The sequence below is a fragment of the Phacochoerus africanus genome, chromosome 1, assembly GCF_016906955.1.
Source record: "Phacochoerus africanus isolate WHEZ1 chromosome 1, ROS_Pafr_v1, whole genome shotgun sequence".
Taxonomy (NCBI): domain Eukaryota; kingdom Metazoa; phylum Chordata; class Mammalia; order Artiodactyla; family Suidae; genus Phacochoerus; species Phacochoerus africanus.
The window spans coordinates 218,294,095-218,313,659 of NC_062544.1; the positions used below are offsets into that span (position 1 = coordinate 218,294,095).

At 43.7% G+C, this 19,565-nt stretch overlaps 2 protein-coding genes across 3 annotated transcripts in view; one reads left to right on the plus strand and one right to left on the minus strand.

Annotated features, from left to right (window-relative positions):
- Nucleotides 1-2,114: 2,114 nt before the first annotated feature.
- DTX3L (deltex E3 ubiquitin ligase 3L) lies at nucleotides 2,115-10,633 on the minus strand. The gene is made up of 5 exons (XM_047790844.1): nucleotides 10,450-10,633; nucleotides 7,602-7,813; nucleotides 4,166-5,701; nucleotides 3,520-3,737; nucleotides 2,115-2,409 (listed from the first exon to the last, which is right to left on the minus strand). Exons 1-5 carry the CDS (start codon nucleotides 10,631-10,633, stop codon nucleotides 2,340-2,342), a joined length of 2,220 nt encoding a protein of 739 aa, XP_047646800.1. The 3' UTR covers nucleotides 2,115-2,339.
- Nucleotides 10,634-10,641: 8 nt separating this feature from the next.
- PARP9 (poly(ADP-ribose) polymerase family member 9) overlaps nucleotides 10,642-19,565 on the plus strand; it is a 39,593-nt gene continuing 30,669 nt past the window's right edge. The window contains exons 1-3 of one of the 2 annotated variants that reach the window (XM_047790825.1): nucleotides 10,642-10,797; nucleotides 15,893-15,974; nucleotides 17,430-17,571. In XM_047790825.1, coding sequence (XP_047646781.1) covers nucleotides 15,960-15,974; nucleotides 17,430-17,571 — 157 coding nt within the window. In that variant the 5' untranslated portion in view covers nucleotides 10,642-10,797; nucleotides 15,893-15,959. The remainder of the gene's footprint in view (nucleotides 10,798-15,892; nucleotides 15,975-17,429; nucleotides 17,572-19,565) is intronic. The other variant, XM_047790834.1, reaches the window with a different exon arrangement.

Sequence of the window (19,565 nt, forward strand, 5' to 3'; positions counted from 1 at the left end):
TGCTCCATGGAGGGGAAGACCCTTGTAGGACATAGTGTATTTCCAGGGCATAACAATTGTGCAGCTAGACTAACTCCTTCAAATCTCAGCACTTCTACTTATTAATTATGTGACTTTTGTCAAGGAACTTATCCTCTCTGTGCATCCTTTTTTTCAATTATAAAGTAGATATGCTAACAGTTACTTACAAAAGAGACAAAATTAAGTACATAATATTAACTATTACTATCTGATAAAAAAAAAAAAATTAACGTGTGGAAGCTCCCACTGTGGTGCAATAGGTTAAGAATCTGACTGCAGTGGCTGGGGTGGCTTCAGAGGCACAGGTTCCATCCTTGGCCCAGCACAGTGGGTTAAAGGATACAGCAATGCTGCAGCTGTCGCTCAGATTCAGTCCCTGGCTCAGGAATTTCTATAGGCTGTGGGTACAACCATTAAAAAAAAAAAAAAAAGAAAAAAATGGGTGGTTAACGAATCCGACTAGGAACCATGAGGTTGCGGGTTCACTCCCTGGCCTTGCTCAGTGGGTTAACGGTCCGGCGTTGCCGTGAGCTATGGTGTAGGTTGCAGACACTGCTCGGATCCTGCGTTGCTGTGGCTATGGCATAGGCCGGTGGCTACAGCTCCGACTCGACCCCTTGCCTGGGAACCTCCATATGCCTCGGGAGCGGTCCTAGAAATGGCAAAAAGACAAAAAAAAAAAAAGATGTGTGTATGCATATCTTTAGGAAAAGAAATCTCATTAATCATTTTTGGAGAGAGGCTGGGACATGGATAACCAGATAGTTTGCTACTAAAACTTTTTTCTGACTTGGAGAACCATTTAAAAGAACAATTTGACATGTCATATATTCCTTATAGTAGGCTAAACCCTAGCTTTGTCTTTGTCCAGAGATTATCAGGGAGAAAGATTTTAAGGGAGAAATCATGCCTTGGTGGGACTTAGCAAAAGGATGGGAAAAGTGCTACTGTGAGAGCTACAGTTACTGAGAAAATGATAGTCTATGGAAATTTTGGTGATTTATCTGTTAAAATTGGAAGCAGGATATACTCAAAAGTACAATAATATTCAAAAGGAAAAAAGTGTTCAGAGACATGTAGCGGAGTTCCCTGGTGGCTCAGCAGGTTAATGATCCAGCATTGTTACTGTTGTGGCACAGGATCAGTCCTTGGTCCTAAAACTGCTGCATGCCATGGGTGCAGCCAAGGGAAAAAAAAAGAGAGCGCGCCACAAATAGCATTACTGTGGCAGGGCAAGAGCATGCCATGTGGCAGATTATATGGACCCGGTGGGGAGCAAAGACAATGTTAAGAGGCCAGTCCCAGAGCTCAGAGGCCAAGTGTTCTAGAATAAGAAACTCAGTCTTCAAAATCAGTGGTGAGGGAGTTCCCATCGTGGCTCAGAGGTTAGCGAACCCAACTGGCATCCATGAGGACACAGGTTTGATCCCTGGCCTTGCTCAGTGGGTTAAGGATCCAGCGTTGCCGTGAGCTATGGTGTAGGTCACAGACATAGCTCAGGTCTTGCAATGCTGTGGCTCGCACACAGGCCAGCAGCTACAATTCCGATTGGACCCCTAGCCTGGGAACTTCCATATGCCATGGGTGTGGCCCTAAAAGACAGAAAAAAAAAAAAAATCAGTGGTGAAGACTCCAGAAATGGCTTCCTTACTCCTGCCTTTACCAAAGATTTAGGGAGCATATCTCCCTCTGCTGGGTCATTAGCAACTTGAGTCTGGCAGCAAAAATTTATTAAGCACCAATTGTACACCAGGGTCTGTGTTGTGAAAAGTAATAGCCTCTTTTCATTTATTACCAAAGGTTGCTCAATCTCTGTCCTGGCCATTTTCTGGCCATGGGGAAGGGAAGAGGAACATGAGTCTCTAGTTTTCCATAACCAAAGTCTTTTTCTTCCCCATTTACACTAGGATTTTACTTTTAGTGTAAAGATTAAAGGGCAAACAAACAAAACTAAAGGACTGCCCCCGAGATGGCAATAAAAAGATGACCACCTGGCAGCTAGTACCTCAGCTTCACAACACAGAGGATGAGGGCAGACCCATGGCACTCCACCCCTGCCCCCAGAGCAGTGACACAAGAACAGGGCACAATACTTCAGCAGCAAAACTACACAGATCTTTGGGGCTTTTATCTTCCATAAAACGTAACACTTTAGAAAGGACACACCAGCACATTCTTACTCTTACACAAACCACTTCTTGAGATGAACATTTTTTAGAGGTGTTTTTACATGAGGCTTTAGATGAGTATTTACTCTGCTTGAATCTTCAACTGTGCCTTTTGCAAGCTTGGCTCAAGGCATCCTTCCAGTAGGCTTCTTACTCAATTCCTTTACTTTTCAGCTCCTGCTTGACACGTTTCAGATAGTCAGGATCAGGGTAGCCATACCTGCGTAAGGAAGAAGGCCCTTAGCTTTATCGCAAATGGTTTTAAAAAAATCTGTACAGTAGGTCCTTAGGATTAACACTCAGTGTTGCAATGCTGAGGCTGATGACTGTTAATCACATTTAAGTGTGTAGATATGAGTCCGTTTACCTAGTGAGTAGGCCTAGCTGCCTGTCCAGGATCTGCCTTCCAATAAGACTTGAATTTTCAGCTCATGTTAAGCAGTGATTCTCATAATGTTATACTATATTTTTATGGAAGATAATTGTTTTACTATAGGAAGATTTTCAAATTTGGGAAATTAAAAGTCTCAGGATGTATTCCTTTTTTTTTTTTTTTGCTTTTTAGGGCCATACCCATGGCATATAGAAGTTCCCAGGCTAGGGGTCCAATTGGAACTGTAGCTGCCAGCCACAGCCACAGCCACAGCAACGTGGGACCTGAGCCATGCCTGTAACCCACATCATAGCTCACAGCAATGTTGGATCCTCAACCCACTGCGAGGCCAGGGATCAAACCCACATCCTCATGGATCCTAGTCAGGTTCGTTAACCACTGAGCCACGAAGAGAACTCCCTGTATTCCCTTTTGAATACTAAGGGGCTGAGGTATTCTATCTGAATTTCATAAAGAACAATTGGATTGCCCATAATATACTTCCAACACCATTAACTAAGACTTTTTTCTAGAAAACTGTTAGCCAAGTGAATTTAGTATCTCTACTGACTGATGGGAGAGGAGGGTAGAAGAAAGGGTGATCTTAAAAGAAGGCAAAGTAAATAATATTCCTAGAATCTACCCTTCAAACAGACATGAACCCCCAAATTAAATCACCTTGGTACGATTCATCTTGGATTCTGAAGATCCCCTGCCCTTTGATGCAAAATTTAGTAACTGTAACTGTATTATACTTTATGCTTGGAAGATAGAAGGTGATGGGAACCAATCTTTCTGCCTTTGAGATTATCACCCCAGACTAGCATCTGTCAAAATACTTTACTGTGTCCAATCTCAGTGCTGTAAACTCCCTCCTTACAGCCACATCCTCCAACTGCCCTGTTTTACAACCTTTAAATTCTGTATAGCAGCCATTATGGTTCAAAAGGTTCCCACCTGTGTGGTCCCCCACACCAGGACGTTTTGTGGTGGATGTCATTCCATGTAATGACATCTGAAGCTCCTGTTTGTCGAGACTCTCCCACTGTGAAGATTAGTTTTTGCTTAAAGGCCCTACGAAGCAATCCCAAAACTTCATTTCCTTCCTTGTTATCAGGCAAGTATGCAGTTCGACGTATTCCTGAAAATCTCTTTCCTGGGTTTGGGTGCTCTTTCTGTACAAAGATAAGAAAATGTCACATGAAAACATCCCTGTGTCTGAATTTAACAATATGCATAGATGTGTTCATATGCAGGTAGGACAAACAAAAAACAACAGAAGTATTGAAGGTTTGTTCATACCCCCCATGTAATTCATATTTGCCCTCTTTCCCCAAGTTCATGCTAGGAACGCTATCTGCCTTGCTGACTACCCCCACTCCAAGACACAGTCACTACCCACCCTTTCTCTGTCTTAACAGACACAATAGATACCTAAGTTATAAATAAACGTTGTTACTTTATCATCACTTAAAACCCTTGCATGTGACCATGGAGATAATTACCCGGGAAATCCACTGTCTAATTGGTAGCTGAACAGTCCCTTTTGCTCTGGTAATCCCAATATATTGGGAAGAAACCAAGGGACCTCAGAAACACTTACTGTTTGTACGCCTCCTTCAATAACATACGTAATCACAATGGTGCCACAGAGTTCATAACCTGGAAGTGATTCTCTTACGACAGTGACATACATGTCTCCATCTGGCTGATTCCCTTTCTGGACACCATAGGAAGTTTGGCACACAGGACAGACTGGCTTATATGATAAGGCTTTGTTGATACAAGGGCCGCAGAATTCATGCTTGCACTTTGAGAGCACTTTTTTATTACTCATGATGTCCATACAGATGCTACATATGTCCTTTTCCTTGTTCCCTCTTGACACTTGAACACTGATGGGGCACAGGAGTGTTGGTGAAGCTGTTTTTGAATCATTACTATCAATGTCCATGAGTGTTTCATTCCATTTCTCTCCAGCCGACAGAGACATTCCCGCTCTGCTTAAGACATACTCTTTTGCCTTTGCAAGGTGATGTGGCAACCCAGTCAAAGTCACTGACTCTTGATTTAGCACAAAGTGTATATCCGGATGGCTTTTTCTAAAGTCATCAGAGAACTTGGCCCCTTGTAAATGCTTTCTTTCCTTGACCAAATGTTTCAGTGAAATAACTTCTTTCACAATCTGACATGAGACATGTTGGTAACTATCGATGAAACTTGAATAAGCATGCACAGACAGGTTTAACTCCTTGGATATAGGTTCAAACAGAATGCAGGTTTTCTGACCTATTCCCCAAATTTTACTTTGAGTGTCGTACTTTCTTTCAATCTTTGATATCTCCTGGAATAATTCTGCTTCTAAAAGCTTGTAGTGAGCAGTGTCCATCTCAATTACATTCGTCATGAGTCCGGGAGTCAGTATTTTCACAGGTGCGGTGACAAGACTTTCAGAAATTTTTGAGGCAAGAAAATCTTTGGCAGCCGAAATGTCACCTGTGGTCCCAAGGAGAGTTAATTCTCTGCCTTTTGCCTTTATGAGGAGCTTTTTAAACTGGTCACTTAATTCCTGTTTGACTTTATTTGCCTGCATATTGTCTGCTAAAGCAACACTGTCCTTGCTCAGAGTCTCTACGGTCTTCTGAAATTCACTGGCAAAAACCCCGAGAGCTGCTTCAAGATCACTTGATTGTCTTGCAGTGAAGTCTAAATAGACCATACCCTGAGAAGTCTCCTGAGAGTTTATTCTTATACCAAATGTTTTCTGTATTGAGAGTATTATATCGGGAGAGGTATATGTGAAGTATTCAAAGAAAGCCAAGGGAACTTCAAAACCGTTGCTTTTTGCTTCTGACTTGGTTTTTGATTCAGAGGGAAAAACATAGCTGTTCCTGTCCTGTTGATGGAACAGCTCCCTCTCTGTTGTCATGGGGGACAATTCATGTGTCTGCCCCCTTCCCAGGAGCTGCTCATTCAAGAAGCTATGTATTTTTTCAATATCTTTGAAGTCACCAAACACTGTCTCAATTCCATCAGCACCCTCCCATCGTTGGACATTGGGGCAGAGAGTGGTGATGCGTTCCCTCTGCTCTTTAGAAAACAGGCGGCAGTTCAGTTCAGCTGTGACAGTAAGAAAGATCTGAAATTTTGAAAGGGAACAAGTGAACTCTCTTAGACATCCAGGCCTACGTTCTCCTCGCAGGAACATATCTAGAGACTAGAGAAACAACCACCATGACTTCTTTCTTTTTTTCTTTTTCTTTTTTTTTATTACTCAAATGAATTTATCACATCTGTAGTTGTATAATGATCATAACAATCTAATTTCACAGGATTTCCATCCCATATGACTTCTTTCAAATCCTTTTTGCAACATACCCAGAGGAGCCCAGCCCTAGGTGTACATCAGAATCGTATGGTCAGGGAAGAAAACGCCAAGGCCCAGCCACATCTCCATAGATTCTGAGCAGTATTTTTTAAAGTTCCCTGGACAAGACACCTGGATTCTCGAGCTGCCACTATCTGTTTGACCTTGGGAAGTTGGGTGAAAAGAAGGCACTCTGGCTTTCTGGGTAAACTGCTGTTATTTTTCACTAAAGAGTGTGAGCCTGGAACAGAGTCATCAGTATGAGGAGGATGTTTTTTCATTTTTTCCTATTACTGTTTTTTCCTACCTTCCTCTCTCTTTTTCTTTTTCTTTTTCTTTTTTTTTAACTAACCACCTAACTGCATGAAATATTGCTAGGCTAAACTTTGACCTTTAGAAGCTCAAAATACAGCAAATACATCAGGTTAGGCCAAAAAAAAAAAAAAAAGGCAAATTGAATGTAATATAAAGCAAGATTTCTAAAGTTTTGTTCCTCTTCAAGGTCTTCGCACATGCCATTTTCTCCACACATGACATTCATCCTCTACACCTTCCTTCAAAATGTTTCCTGAATCCAGCCATTCCTCACACGTCCACCAGGATCATTCAGAATCCAAGCCATTATGGCTCACTTGCACCTGGCTCACTGCAGCCCCTTATACCTGGGCGCTAACCTTCCACCTGAGCCTTCTTCCTACACTCAGTCCTCCATGCAGCAGCCAGAGTGATCCTTCAGAAATGTCAATCAGCTCACTCTGATCCCCTGGCTCAAAACCATCTGAGGAATCTAACATTTCAGTTCAAATCCAAAGTCCTGACCTTCATCCCTCAAAGACCCCATCTCTGAGTTCCTCTTTAACCCTCTCTCCTGCTCTCTCCCTTCCAGGCAACTGGCCTCCCTCTTTGAATCTCCTGGGGCTCAGGATGTAAGCTTCTGTCTGGGCAAGGAGGTAAGCTTTCCACTTGTTTTTTCCCCCTCTGCTTAGAACTTTCTTCCCCTAGGAATCCTCCCTTCATTTGTATCTCTACTCAGATGTCACCTCATTTGAGAGGTTTTTCCTGATATCCTATTTAAGATAGTGGTTCTGTCATGTATCCTGCTTTAATGGTCCTATCATTTCCCCTGCTTTATTCTTCTTCCTAGCCTTTATCACTGGCAGATATGTTATTCCCATCTATTTGCCTACTGTTGTTGTCTGGTGCCCTCACTAGAACGTAAGGTCCCTGAGGGGCAAAGTCTGCTATGTTCCTGGCTGTGTCCCAGCTCCTGTGACAGCACCTGGCACACAGTAGGCAGCTGATACTCATTTCTTGACTGACTCTGTATGGCTGGCTTCTGCTCATCATTTAAGTCTCAGGGCAAATGTCACCTCCTCAGAGACTTCTGGTCAGAAACAACACAAACTCCTCCTTCCTTGCCTGGCCCTGTCACGCACTAAGGCAAAACCCCATTCTATTTTCTTCTTAGCACAGATCTCTCTCCTAAATGGTTTTATTTATTTTGTTTACTTGCTTATTGTTTTTCTACGTACCTCTCCATTCCCAGCAGGGATCTGTCTGTTGTGTCTACCTCTGTGTCCCAGTGCCTAGAACAGTGCCAGGCTCAAAGTGTCTCAGCAAATGGTCCTTGGACTAGAGAGCAAGTTGCAGGGTAGCTCTCTTCAATACTCACCTTCTGGATGGAGGAATCCGCAGCATTAGGAATGTGCTTCTCATTCGGTTGCTTCTCACCATCCCTCGCCCCTTTTTTTGACTGTGTCAAAGACGATATTCTAGGTCTTGTATTCTTCTCTATTGCAGTTTCATTGGATTCCAGGAAAATAGTCACTGTTTTGCTGTCAACCACAATTTGGTGCTTTTCTTTTTTCAATACTCCCTCTTTACCTTCAGTGGAGACATTAAATATACACAATACACATAGAAATGGGAGTGATTTCAAGGAATCCTCCTACTCAGGCATCCGTACCTTGCCCCAGTACCCTCCCAGTGATGAGGGCAGTTCCCTGCATCCTGGAATGGTGGGTTGGTGATAAGGCAAGCAAGCTATTCAAAACACCAAAGTAGACAGCTTAAGTTTTACTGTAGAAAGGAAAGCATAATGATAATGGAATATCATCCACTCATTAAAAGTCATATTCCTGAAACTGCCTCCAGTCTCCCATTTCAATGATATGGAATGACACCTGCTCTAAGTTAAGTGACAAAAAGCAGGAATCAAAAGTGTAGACTCAGTTTTGTAACTATATGTGTGTGTTTACTGACGTTCAGAGAAAAGGGCTGGGAGGAATTATGCTCCAAATGTCCACACTGTTTTTCTCCACATGGTTTTCTTTATTCTTTTCTCCCTTTTCAGTAGTGAGCATAAATAACTTTTGCCATTCTCAAGAACTAATCTATCAAATAATTATTTAAAACATAAAACTGTGCTCCAACCACCATGGAAAACAGTATGGAGGTACCTCAGAAAACTACATATAGAACTACCACATGACCCAGCAATCCCATGCTTGGGCATATATCCAGATAAAACATTCCTTGAAAAAGACACATGCACCCGCATGTTCATTGCAGCACTATTCACAATAGCCAAGACATGGAAACAACTTAAATGTCCATCTGCAGATGAATGTTTTAAGAAGATGTGGTATATTTACACAATGGAATACTACTCAGCCATAAAAAAGAACTAAATAATACCATTTGCAGCAACATGGATGGAACTAGAGACTCTCATACTAAGTGAAGTAAGTCATAAAGACAAATACTATATGATATCACTTATATCTGGGATCTAATATACAGCACAAATGACCCTCTCCACAGAAAGAAAACTCATGGACATGGAGAACAGACTTGTGCTTGCCGAGGGGGAGGGGGAGGGAGTGGGAGGGACTGGGAATCTGGAGTTAATAGATGCCAACTATTGCCTTTGGAATGGATAAGCAATGAGATCCTGCTGTATTAGCATTGGGAACTATATCTAGTCACTTATGATGGAGGATAACACGAGAAAAAGAATGGATATATGTATGTGTGATTGGATCACTTTGCTGTACAGTAGAAAACTGACGGAACTCTGTAAACCAGCTATAATGGAAAAAATAAAAACCATTTAAAACAAAACCAAAACCAAAATAAAATTATTTTACAGCCTTCCAAAAAAAATAAATAAAGTACACTAATCATAAGTATAAACCTAGGGTGACTAGTTAACACAAAAAGGATGACTGAAGTTCATACTCTTAAAAAAATGACAAGTGTCACCTGCATTTCTCTCCTATTAACACAGTTGCCTTAATTAGAATAATGGATATTGGTCTTAAGATTGCTTTATTGGTGAAATGAGTGGTTTTCAAAATGCGTTGATTAGTTTCAAATGTAACATAGGCACTCCTGTTCTTACAAAGGGGTATAAGAATCTAGTGAGCCCAGTATAGGCCCTAGGCTTCACAGTCCTGGTTCAGCAGCTAATTCAAAGCAGTTTTGCCACCTAACTAGAAGGATAGCTGTGTTCTGCTACTAGAATATTGCTGCAGAAGTCTCTAATGAACCTTTCATGCAAGGTGCTATCAGAGCATCTAAAAAGGCAAACAGCTGATACTACATCAAGCTGACACCAGGTCATATAAAAAATTTGGGGGGCCGTGTCCATGGCATGTGGAAATTCTCAGGGCCAGGAATCAAACCTGAGCCAAAGCAGCAGTCTGAACCGCTGCAGTGTTAACCCTGGATCCTTAACCAGATGGGCCACAAGGGAACTCCCATATAAGTGCTTTGATGCCTACTTGTAAATAGATGTTTCATATTTGACAAAATTTCATTGTATGAGACCATGTACTTCCAAGGATGGAAGGCAACCGGTATCTACCAAAAATAACCTAATAGTGAATGATCAAATCAATTCTAGTTCTTTTAAAACAAAAGTTATTTTCTCCAGAAAGTCTGGCATGACTTTAAAAAAATATATATATTTTTTTGAAGTATAGTTCATTTACAATGTGCTAATTTCTGCTCTACAGCAAAGTGATTCAGTTATACATGTATACTTTCTTTTTCATATTCTTTTCCACTGCGGTTTATCACAGGATATTGATTAGTTACTCTTAATAAATAGGATGAAATGAATATTCATCAATGGGCTTATTTTAATAAATACAAGCTGTTAAATTTTACTGAAAAAAAAAAAAAACCATAAAACTGGAACACCTAAATGACAAGGGCTGACAGGTGTCTGGGGTGGCAAGGGTGTTCTTCTGAAAGCTGAGATTTATGAGTTCAGAGGAGGATTCTGGAAAGCGTCAACTTTAAGGCACGGTCCGACCGATCACGGATTGGGCTCCTCCGGGCGCTGTCCTTTGCTGTGGCTCCGCGCCTCGTGCCAGCAGGAGCCGCGGTTCCTGTTCCCCACCAGACGTTCCTAGACCTTCTCCCCCACTCTCTCCTGGCTCCTCTGAACTGGGTCTGCACGCACCCACGCCCCAAGGATGGCAGTTGCCCCCCAGCCCCGGCCAGCCGCTCACCTGCCCTTTGCAGGAACTGCACCCGGAAGGTGTCTGGGTTGTTGCGGTCCAGGGCCTGGACGGTGCATTCCCCACCGCCTGACTCCCGGCTCTGGAAGTACTTTTCAAGCTTCCTTTGTAGGCGGGTGCCGGGCTGGGACACCCGCACGAGCAGCGGGGACGGCGGGCAGCCGTTCGAAGCCATGTTGCCGGGGCTCGCTTCGCATCCGGGCCGGGGCAGGGGTGCGCACCGCCCCGCCACCCAGGAGCGCAAAGTTTCAGTTTCGCTTTCCTGGAGATCCAGCGCGGCTCCAGGCAGAGCTGCTTCCCCTTCCTCTCTTCCTTGGCCTCCTCGCCGCGGACTGCCAGGTGAGTAGGTCCCTGTCCCCTGTTTCCCGAGGCAGTGGGCGCCGGAAGCTCCGCGGTCTTCTCCAGGGGGGCTCTGAGGACGAGCTGGCAGGCGAGAGGCGGGCTCCCAGTGCCAGGCCTCCCCTGGTGAGGATGGAAACTAGGCAGATACTCAAGTCAAAGGAAGTTTCTCCTAAGTTCGTGATTCCTTTTAACTGTTCTTGTTGTTACTGTTAATTTGCAGCTGAAATTGTAATTCACATTCTGAATTCAGGTGAAACTTACCTACTTTTTTAAAAAAAACTTGAATATGTTCACCTGCGTGCAGTTACCTCCCTCTAACTCTATGCTTTAGACAGACTCTTAAGGCTTTTCTGCCCTTATTTCTTGATTTGGCCAACAGTACTGAACTGCATGCTGGCCTGTGTGCCTGGGAATAAAGGTGAGAGCCTAGGCACCTGACCTCACCAGCTGTAAAGGGAGGCGAATTGATACCAAAAAAGCAAAATCTTTTGAAGGCCTCCAGAGGAAGTTGGAAACAGACTCTTAAAAGAGGGAAGGAGAGGGAGCCTCTGAGATGCAGGGACCACAGTATCTGAAGCACGGAGGAGTACAGAGGTCTTGGAGGAGATGAAATGGGTGAGGGACGTGACAGAGGAAGGAGCTAGAGCAGCGCTGTCTGGAATGAGACCTACGTATTAATTTAAAAATTTTTTATTTTATTTACTTTGTCTTTTTAGGGCCACACTCGAAGCATATGGAGGTTCCCAAACTAGGGGTGGAATTGGAACTGTAGCCACGGGCCTCTGCCACAGCAGTAGCAGATCCGCATCTGCAACCTACACCACAGCTTAGGGCAATTCGAGATCCTTAACCCATTGAGCAAGGTCAGGGATCGAACCCACATCCTCATGGATGCTAGTCAGGTTCGTTTCTGCTGAGCCATAACGGAAACTCCCTAATTTTAAAATTTTTAGTAGTCATAGTTCTTAGAGTATAATCAGGTGAAATTATTTTTAATTATATTCTTTAATTCACTGCATCCTAAATGAACCATTTCAGCAGATAGTCAATGTTAAAAACTTAATTGAGATATTTTGCGTTGTTTTTATGTCATCCTAAGTCATTGCAGTCCAGTCTTTATTTCAGATTTATGTCACATTCTGTTGAGATAAGCCACATTTAAGTGCTCTAGAGCTACATGTGGCTAATGGCCCACACTGGATAGCAAAGTTCCAGATGGTGAAAAGTCTTGAGGATCAGTAGGGAGATATGGAAGGCTCGTATCACGGGAGTGTCATGTCAAATGTGCATTTTAGAAAGTTGGTTTTGACAGTGATGTGGAGGACGCATTTCCATGCAAGGATGATTGGAAGTGGAGAGGCCAGAAATAAAGTTTTTGCACATGGCTGGTAAGACTGGAAATGAGCCCCTCTTTATGGAGAATAGTTTGATAGTAATCAGAATTATAGCTGCATATATATCCTTATTCTGCAGTTCCACTTCTAGGAATTTGCCCCACCCATCGATTAGCACCTGTTTGAGGTGACCTACATACTAAGTTGCTCTTTATAGCTCTTTTTATAATAGCAGAGGATTTAGAACTCCTTAAATGTCCATAAAAAAGGTGGACTGGCAGTTAAATATCTTACAGTGCATTTATACACTGGAATGCAATGAGCAGTACAAAGAAGGAAGGTGCTGTCTAGTGCTAATATGGAAAACTTTCTAGGATACATTGAACGGAAAGGCAAGATGCAGTGTGTAAAAGATATTACCTTTAGAGGATGGGCACAGGCTCTGAAGAGCACTCTGACCAAAGCTGGTGTCCCAGAGCTTCCTGCCCATGAGGACAAAGGCCCAGAGGTGAAGGAGAGTTTGGAGAACATCAAATAGTGCCATTTCACAGTGCTGCTGTTTCCCTGGAGTGTGGGGTACGTAAAGGGGAGGCTGGGAAGCAGAAATGGCAAAGAGCTCCTTGAATGCCAAACGCCCTAAAGGGCTTGATCTTTACTGTAGGTAGTGGAGTCTGCTGAAGGTCTTTTTTTTTTTTTTTTTTGTCTTTTTGCCATTTCTTAGGCCACTACCGTGGCATATGGAGATTCCCAGGCTAGGGGTCTAATCGGAGTTGTAGCCGCCGGCCTACAGCAGAGCCACAGCAGAGCCACAGCAGCGCGGAATCCGAGCCTCGTCTGCAACCTACACCACAGCTCATGGCAACGTCAGATCCCCAACCCACTGAGCAAGTTCAGGGATCGAACCCGCAACCTCATGGTTCCCAGTCGGATTCGTTAACCACTGAGACACTACGGGAATTCCTGCTGAAGGTTTTGAGCAGAAAAATGCTTCTCAAATAAATGCTTTTTTCTTTAGGGTTTTTTAAAAAAGACACTATCTTTTGTGTAAAAAATGCCTCTGAAAGGATACAGGAGAACCTAATAACATTGTTTGCCTCTGGGAAGGGACTTCAGTGAGGGAAGTAGGAGGGAGCCTTTCACACTTTCTAAATTTGAATCTGTAAATGTAATACCTATTCAAATAATAAACTGTATATTATATGCATTTAAGTATTTAAAAAGAATGTATTGCCATAGCTCAAGCAAGAGGCTCTGTGGCCCTGGAGTGATGGGCTATCAGTGGGCAAGGAGGGTGGAGCCATATTTGAAAGTGATTTAGGTGGGCAGGACCCATGGTGGATTGAATATAGGACAGAAGAGAAGATTCCAGATTTCTGACTTGAGTGGGTAAGTGATGTATTATTTACTACCATGCTGTGGAATCCAGGAGGTAAAGGAGGATTTTGGAGGGGGTTGTTTGAGGGGTAGGTAAGGTGTGGGGACTGGGGATAAGGAGATTAAGGGTCCAGTCTTGCAGAGGCTGCATTTTAGGGGATTATGGGATGTCAGGTAGACTTGGAAGATGAGGCTTGGGAGAGCCATCGTCTACAGATACAGATGTGGGAGATTTGTAGCTGATGAGTTGATACCATGAGAGTGGATGAGTTCACCCCTGGAGGGTGTATACAATGAGCTGAGACCTGTTCTCAGATGAAATCCTGGGGAAAATGATTAAGGGTGAACTGTGGAAGTGAATCCAGGGAATAGGGCCTGTAAAGGCAAAACGAGAGGTAACAAAAGAACCAAGGGAAGGTGGCATCAGAGCAGCCAGAAAGCAGAGATTCAGGAATCAAAGAAGGAAATGAAGACGGAAACTGTAGAGAGGGGTCAAATAAAGGTTGGGACAGAAGAGTCCACTGGGGTTAACCACGCAGGAGACATGGAAGACTTGCCTCTTTTGTGAAAACAGCAGTGCCCTCTGGAGGCAAAAATGCATCTTGTCCTTGCATTTTAGGGTTGTGCTTGGACTTGCTGCTTTTCCTGACACTTAATAATAGTGCTCTCTATAAAAAATAATAATAATAATAATAGTGCTCTAATGCTCTAGATAGTTGTACAAAATATTCCTATTGCAGAGGCATCAGAAATCATCTCAGAGGCCTCCAAGCGATTATGTGACAATGACTGTGAGCAACTTGAAGCATTTGAAGCATTTACACAATTATTCTCATCAAAATTTACAGTCTTTAATTCCTACTTATTAAATGGGAAAATCTTTAAAATGTATTTTCCTAGGGTCTCTGATTTGTATCCAGTTAGTCCCCTTTCTAATTAGATCAGCGGTATTTACCACAAACTCGGTAACATACCCTCTACTGGCACAAGACAGTTCTCTCTTTCTTCAGACACTCTCCAGGAGTCTTCACTCACTCAAGGCTGGTTTTTCCTCATTGCTCTTTGAATGCTGTGCTTAATTTTACCACTTGGTAGCACACTTCTCTTCTAAAGACATAAAAGCCTGCTCCATCCCCAAGGCCTTGCTCTAGGCTCACCTTTTCAGGAAAGCTTCCCTGTTGTAGCCCATACAGTTCTTTCCCTTCTTTGAACTGCCATTATGGTTTTAATTGGAACCTGTTTGTAAAGGATAGAAGGTAACAGTCACAACAGCAGAAAAAACACAATTTGTGCATCTTCACCTGTGAAATTAAAAATGATTCAAGGAATTCCCATTGTGCTTCAGCAGGTTGAGAACCTAGCTAGTATTGATGAGGATGTGGGTTCGATCCTTGGCCTCACTCAGTGGGTTAAGGACCCGGAGTTGCCATAAGCTGCAGCGTAGGTCACAGATGCGGCTCAGATCTGGTATTGCTGGGGCTGTGGCGTAGACCAGCAGTTGCAGCTCCAGTTTGACCCTTAGCCCAGGAACTTATATATGTCGCAGGTGCGGCCCTAAAAAGAAATTATTATTATTATTATTTTGGTTGCTTTTTAGTGCCACACCCACAGCATATGGAGGTTCCCAGGCTAGGGGTCTAATTGGGGCTACAGCTGCCAGCCTATGCCACAGCCACAGCAATGCCAGATCCAAGCCGCATCCTCGACCTACACCACGGCTCATGGCAACACCGGGTCTTTAACCCACTGAGTGAGGCCAAGGATCGAACCCACAACCTCATGGTTCCTAGTCAGATTCATTTCTCCTGAACCATGACAGGAACTCCAGACAAAGTTTTTTTTTAATTTAAAAAATAAAAATGATCCAAGATCACAAGTTCCCTTGTGGCACAGCAGGTTAGGGTGTTCTTACTGCATTGGGCTTGGGTTGCTGCTATGGCACAGGTTCGATCCCTGGCCTGGGAACTTCTATATGCAATGGGCACAGCCAAAAAAAAAGAAAAAGAAAAAAAGTTTTAAGATCAGAAATTGGGGGTTTCCATCTTGACGGAGTGGAAATGAATCCGACTAGGAACCATGAGGTTGCAAGTTCGATCCCTGGCCTCGCTCAGTGGGTTAAGGATCCAGCATTGCCAGCTGTGGTGTGGGTCACAGACGTGGCTCGGACCCAGCGTTGCTGTGGCTGTGGCATAGGCTGGCAGCTGTAGCTCTGATTAGACCCCTAGCCTGGGAACCTCCATATCCTGCAGGTACAGTCCTAAAAAAAAAAGACAAAAAGACAAAAAAAAAAGAAAGAAATAGTTTTTGGTCTTCCTGTTGTGTATTCTCACTAAATTCTCTAAGGTACTAATCCATGCTTATTATATCCGTCTATTCATTCCTAGAAAGGGGCTGCTGTATTTGGGAAACAGAAAACGTAGTAAACATATAAAGACCCAAGAGACCTGGAGGATGGATTTTCTTAAGGTAAAAAGCATAAACGTCTATAAGTCATAAACGTTGATCAGCATGTAAATAGTTCTTCGTGTAACAGCACAAAATCTGGGGTCTTAAGTTATACTTGGCATTCTTACTTGGTTTTAATATGCCAATAAAAGTTTTCTCGGGAGTTCCCATTGTGGTGTAGCAGAAATAGATCCAACTGGTATCCATGGGGATGTGGGTTTGATCCCTGGCCTCACTCAGTGGGTCGGGGATCCAGTGTTGCTATGAACTGTGGTGTAGGTCGCAGATGTGGCTCGGATCCCGAGTTGCTGTGGCTGTGGTGTAGGCTGGCAGCTGCAGCTCCAATTCGACCCCTAGCCTGGGAACCTCCATATGCCGTGTGTGCAGCCCTAAAAAACGGGAAAAAGAAAAGTTTTCTCATTGCTTATTGTGAGAGATGGGGAATCAAGAATACACTAATTAACACAGTCAACATGAGGACGGGTGATTTTTTTTAAATGTCACCTCAGTATCATTTTGCTTCTCTTTTACTCATTCAGTAGTTCTGCTTTTGCAGAATGGGGGAAGGAGGACTATGGGGGAGGAATAAAAATAAGGGACTAGGGAAAAGGGACCTCATTTGTTTACTCTGAAAATTCCATATTCAGGCTTGTGTCGTGAAATAAGCAAATGAAAGTGAGTCCTTACAGGTAGATGGGTAGGTGTGGCGGATGAGGCTCTTGTCGCCATGCCTTCTGTTCTGTCTAGAGCAACCTCACAAGCTTTTGGAGATTGGAGTCTCATCTGAGAGTTTGGGGGCATTTTGGTCTGTGACTTTTGAGCCTTTTCAAGTGTTCATCTCCAAGCCTCATCTCATCTTGAATTAGAAATGCACTGGCTTCTAGGGAAGTGGGTTAGGGTCATTGTTGGCTGGAACATTTAGTATTTCGGGTATTTTAGGCACACTGATTAAGCAAACAAATGGATACTCCCCTTCCCTCTTTTTTTTCTTTTTTTGTCTTTTTGCTATTTCTTGGGCTCATCTCATCTTGAATTAGAAATGCACTGGCTTCTAGGGAAGTGGGTTAGGGTCATTGTTGGCTGGAACATTTAGTATTTCGGGTATTTTAGGCACACTGATTAAGCAAACAAATGGGTACTCCCCTTCCCTCTTTTTTTTCTTTTTTTGTCTTTTTGCTATTTCTTGGGCTGCTCCCTCGGCATATGGAGGTTCCCAGGCTAGAGGTCTAATTGGAGCTCATGGCAACACCAGATCATTAACCCACTGAGCAAGGGCAGGGACCGAACCTGCAACCTCCTGGTTCCTAGTCAGATTTGTTAACCACTGCGCCACGACGGGAACTCCTCCCCTTCCCTCTTAAACCCAGTGCTTTCAGCAAGGTTTCTGTTGCTTTGTGTTTGTTAGGCTGTGTTTATCAGCTGTAATCTGTAGTCATTTGGTCTCAGTTTTTTTAAAACCACTTTCACTTTTCACAGGGTGTTGGAGCAGCAGCTTACAAGGAGAAATCAGGTAGGATCACCTCATTCTCACAATTGTCTCAGAACATGTTTGCTCAGATCTTTCCTCAGTGGAGAAAGGGGAATACAGAAGGAGACTCTCTCTCCCACAAGTGCTCAGGTGCGTGACTGCAGGACTTTGTGGGGACCTGGCACATGCCACAGAAGGGGGACTGCCTTGGAGGCTGTGTGGCACTAGCAGATGTGTTCTCTAAGGCCCCCCTTGCCCCTTTCCTTTGCACACAAGATGTGGGCCTCTTCTGACCCCAGCCCAAGCCAGAAGAGGTGACCCAATGTCTCCTCGAGGCTCAACAAGGCTTGTAAGAGCCAGGTGGAACCTGACTAATCCTAGGGTGACTCACTGGATATTGTTAACCAAATCATAGGTCTTTTGGCTTTGACTACTCGTGTGCTGCTCTTTTTAGGTCATTGAGGCCACCAGTCATCTTTCTAGCTGGCTCAGATTAGAAATGGGAATTGAGGTAAAAAAGATTATTAATTACTATGTTGTATCCATTTTAAGGCACACCTTTTTTATAATTCTGAAATAACGCTACTCCCTAGCCAAAGACGGGTTTAGCTGACATCGTTTTTCCTTTCTCAGTGGCCTATAACAATGAGGCTTTAGACTCCATGAAATATAGTATCACAGGTTTAGCTCTCCAGGAAGTGGAAACTGAGATGGAGTTAAGAGTGCAAAAGGTTTATTGTGAAAGGAAAAGAGAAGCTAGATTGGACAGGTGGAGCCATCAGACTGTAATGAAAACCTGGCACACCTCTGCCAGCCTGAGATTGTCCACTGGGAGAGCCCCATGTTGGACATAGATAGCCTTGCTCAGCCATTGAGGGTAGCCATGCTGAGAAGAGCATGACCTGGGCTGGAAAGCTGAGATGGACTTTCCCCTTCTGGAGCTGTCAGCTCACCATACCCCACTTCACTGAGGGGCACTGCAGCAGCATATCTGGCCTGCCACATGCAGTAAATAATTTTTAGTCAAACAGTTTTCCTTTTTTTTTGTCTTTTTTGTCTTTTTTGCCTTTTCTAGGGCCGCTCCCGCAGCATATGGAGGTTCCCAGGCTAGGGGTCGAATCAGAGCTGTAGCCTCCGGCCTGCGCCACAGCCACAGCAACGTGGAATCCGAGCCACGTCTGCAACCTACACCACAGCTCACGGCAACGCCGGATCCCTAACCCACTGAGCAAGGCCAGGGATTGAACCTGCAACCTCATGGTTCCTAGTCGGATTCGTTAACCACTGAGCCAAGACGGGAACTCCAACTTTTCTTTATTTTTTATCTTTATTTTTTTTAGGGACACACCTGAGGCACACAGAAATTCCCAGGCTAGGGGTCAGATCAGAGCTGCAGCTGCTGGCCTCTATCATAGCCACAGCCACCCAGGGTCTGAGCTACATCTCTGACCTGCACCCCAGCTCACAGCAGCACCTGATCCTTAACCCACTGAGTGAGACCAGGGATCAAATCCCCATCCTCATGCATAGTAGTGTTCATTTCTACTGCACCACAACAGGAACTCCTAGTCAATTGGTTTTAATTCCACCAAAATCGTGCCACAAAACTAGAAAGTGATGAGAATTATTTACAGTAGCATTGTCAGTGCCCTGCCCGTCTGCTGGACCATACCCCCAGGAGCATTTGACCAGTGACTGATAGAAACTCGATAAATATCCCAGCTCCTTTACTCCTCTGGTGGTATAACTCAAACACATGGTCTACACTCTCTGCCCCCAGTGGAGTTAAGCTTCATTTGCTCTGTAACATATCCCTTATACATTCCTTTCCTTTCCCTGTCTCGCTTTCTCACTCTGCTCTCCCCATCCCATGTCCCTGCTGTTCTCTGGGATCACCTCCCAAATAAACTTACACTCAAATCCTTGCCTCAGAGTCAGCTTCTAGGAGAATCCAAACCAAGACACTAGCAAGAGCGAACAAGTTATGAATAAGACCTCTACATGTTTTTGACTCATAATTAAATCCTTTCCAATTCTTATGCCTCAAGCATGGTTCTTCCCAAATGCACACTTTTTATGTGGATTTTTTTAAATCTATAAGCCTCAATACACACAGCTTTCTCATTGCATCATTGAAGCTACCA

Excerpts from the sequence above, each read along its gene's own strand:
- DTX3L (XM_047790844.1), bottom strand. The coding sequence starts at position 10,633 with ATGGCTTCGAACGGCTGCCCGCCGTCCCCGCTGCTCGTGCGGGTGTCC. Across the intron at positions 5,702-7,601 it reads CGGATTCCTCCATCCAGAAG|ATCTTTCTTACTGTCACAGC; the intron begins GTGAGTATTGAA and ends TCAAAATTTCAG. Across the intron at positions 2,410-3,519 it reads TGGTGTGGGGGACCACACAG|GTATGGCTACCCTGATCCTG; the intron begins GTGGGAACCTTT and ends TTCCTTACGCAG.